Source organism: Dromiciops gliroides, chromosome 1, assembly GCF_019393635.1.
Source record: "Dromiciops gliroides isolate mDroGli1 chromosome 1, mDroGli1.pri, whole genome shotgun sequence".
In the NCBI taxonomy this organism is placed as follows: Eukaryota; Metazoa; Chordata; class Mammalia; order Microbiotheria; family Microbiotheriidae; genus Dromiciops; species Dromiciops gliroides.
This window is the reverse complement of record NC_057861.1, coordinates 113,372,709-113,374,705: the sequence shown is the minus strand read 5'-3', so window position 1 is coordinate 113,374,705 and position 1,997 is coordinate 113,372,709. Positions and strand designations below refer to the sequence as shown.

The following is a 1,997-nucleotide window of genomic DNA, read 5'->3' as shown; positions in this document are numbered from 1 at the left end:
GTTGAGAGGATAAAAAGAAATATTTGTAAAGTGTTCTGAAAAACCTTAAAATGCCATATAATGCTATTCTTTTTTTAATTAATTAGTATTATATCCAACTGTTTAATTTGACTACTTGGATGAGCTGCAAGGGTCCTTCTGGATGACAGGGCAACAGATTCTCTCACTAGGACTAGAAAGAGAATATTCTTCAGGGCTGGGAAGCTCTTTGGAAAGCCTTAGTCCAGTGAGTGCATGGTGCATCATATTCAAGGGGTCATTCCACATCTAAGGTTGTCTTGGCAAGGTCTTGGGATAACTGTCCCTCAAAAAGAAGTGTGTTTAAGCCTGTACCAGGTCTATCACTGCTTGGCTTTCTTCACAATGGTGCCTACTGCTGAGATGACTGTGGTCTTGGAGCCAGTAGCACTAGTTGTCACTGTGACAACAGCTGGCAGGGGAGCTGTTGTGGTAAGGATGGTAGGCTGGGCTACTGTTGTCACTGGGATGGCCGAATCCCACTTACTCTTTCTCTTCTGAGCATCTGTAGCCCCAGTGCTGGCTGTTGTGCTGGCTATAGTGGTCGTGGTGGCTGGAGCATTGGTAGTGGTGCCCTTCTTGGTACCTGTCACAAACTCAATTTTTGTTCTCTCCTTTTTGGCCTTTTCCAATTTGTCCATTTCAATCTTCTGTGCTTTAGCTAGTGCCTCGTAGTAGGAGTCCTCAGACCATCCATGGGGGTCAAACATATCCTTGGGATAATTGGTGCCAAGTTCATCAATGGAACAGTACTGGATAAGTTTCTCGTAGATGCTGGGATTCCGAAACTCCTTCTTCCTCTGGATAATGTAATTCATATCCATCCCTTCTTTTATCTTGCGCTCATAGAGTTTGTGTATCTTGTCCTGGAGGTGATTTGAGCATTTGCCAGGTGGCTCTGGGGGAATTTTAATCTCATCAGGAGACATATTCCTGACTCTCTCAGAGAAGGAGGCAACCAGCTCTTGGGGATCCCTCTTTTCCAGTTCTGAAAACTCCTTTAGGTCATCGGCCTCAGGTTTCTCAGTCTCTGAATCGGCATCTGCTGATTCTCTGATGTTTTCTTCGTCCCCTTCTTCAAAACCACTGTGATCTCCCTCAAGTCGAGGAAAATCATCGTCTCCATAGGCCTCAGACACTAAGCCACCCTTTTCCTCTGCTGCTGTCACACTCCCAGCCGCTTCCACTCCAGCCTCGCTGTCTGATTCGGGCTCCGAATCTTCCGCGTAAACCGCCAGCGAGGACAGAACGTTTTTCTTGGCAGCCATTTTCTTCCCTCCCAGCGCCGGCGCTGCCGAAGGAAGGTGGGATGCTGCTCGCCCGTGAGGCACCGAAGGTGTGTGCTCATCCTGCCGGAAGTGACATTGGTAGCTTCCGAGTCCTCACTTCCTCTCTCCCTCCCTGGAAGATATTCTTGAGGTGCTCATTTTACCTGTAGTTCTTCTCTTGCTCTTTAGAAGCTTTAATGGCGCCTTAATCTCTGAAGAAAATAGAGAATTTCCTGAAAGCCTTTTGAAATCCGGCTCCAGCCAGATTTTGTTAATTGACTGGATCAAATGAGATTATATTTGTACAGTTCTTAGCACAGTGCCTGGCAAATAGTAGGCTTAATATAAATGCTTATTTCTTTCCTTTTGTCTTCATTCTTAAATTACTTTTTATTTAGTTTTGTGTATTTACTTATCTGTGTATACATGCTACTTGCCTCCAAAAGAATGTAAACTTCGTGGCAGGGACTGTGAAATTCTTTTGTCTTTGTCTTCCCCCACCCCCATTCCACTGACTCAATAGCTTGTTGAATTAAAAGCAATTGAAAAATTTTCAAACAAATACTATCTTCTGCACGAAGCCTTCTGGGATCCCCTTTCACAAATGATCTTTCCTTCTTTGGATTTAGCCTACCACATTGTGTTTCTATGTAAACAGTAATATTTCTTTTTTTGTATTATATGCATTTTAATACATGTTTCCTTCCCTTA

At 44.0% G+C, this 1,997-nt stretch overlaps 1 protein-coding gene across 2 annotated transcripts; it reads right to left on the bottom strand.

Moving 5' to 3' along the window:
• Nucleotides 1–341: 341 nt before the first annotated feature.
• On the bottom strand, nt 342–1,286 carry LOC122734901 (SAP30-binding protein-like). Of its 2 annotated transcripts, XM_043976187.1 has the most exons (2): nt 1,065–1,286; nt 342–1,016 (listed from the first exon to the last, which is right to left on the bottom strand). In XM_043976187.1, exons 1-2 carry the CDS (start codon nt 1,284–1,286, stop codon nt 342–344), a joined length of 897 nt encoding a protein of 298 aa, XP_043832122.1. The 2 variants fall into 2 exon arrangements, with proteins under 2 accessions (XP_043832122.1, XP_043832040.1); XM_043976105.1 differs by having other exon boundaries at nt 342–1,286.
• Between the last annotated feature and the right edge of the window lie 711 nt (nt 1,287–1,997).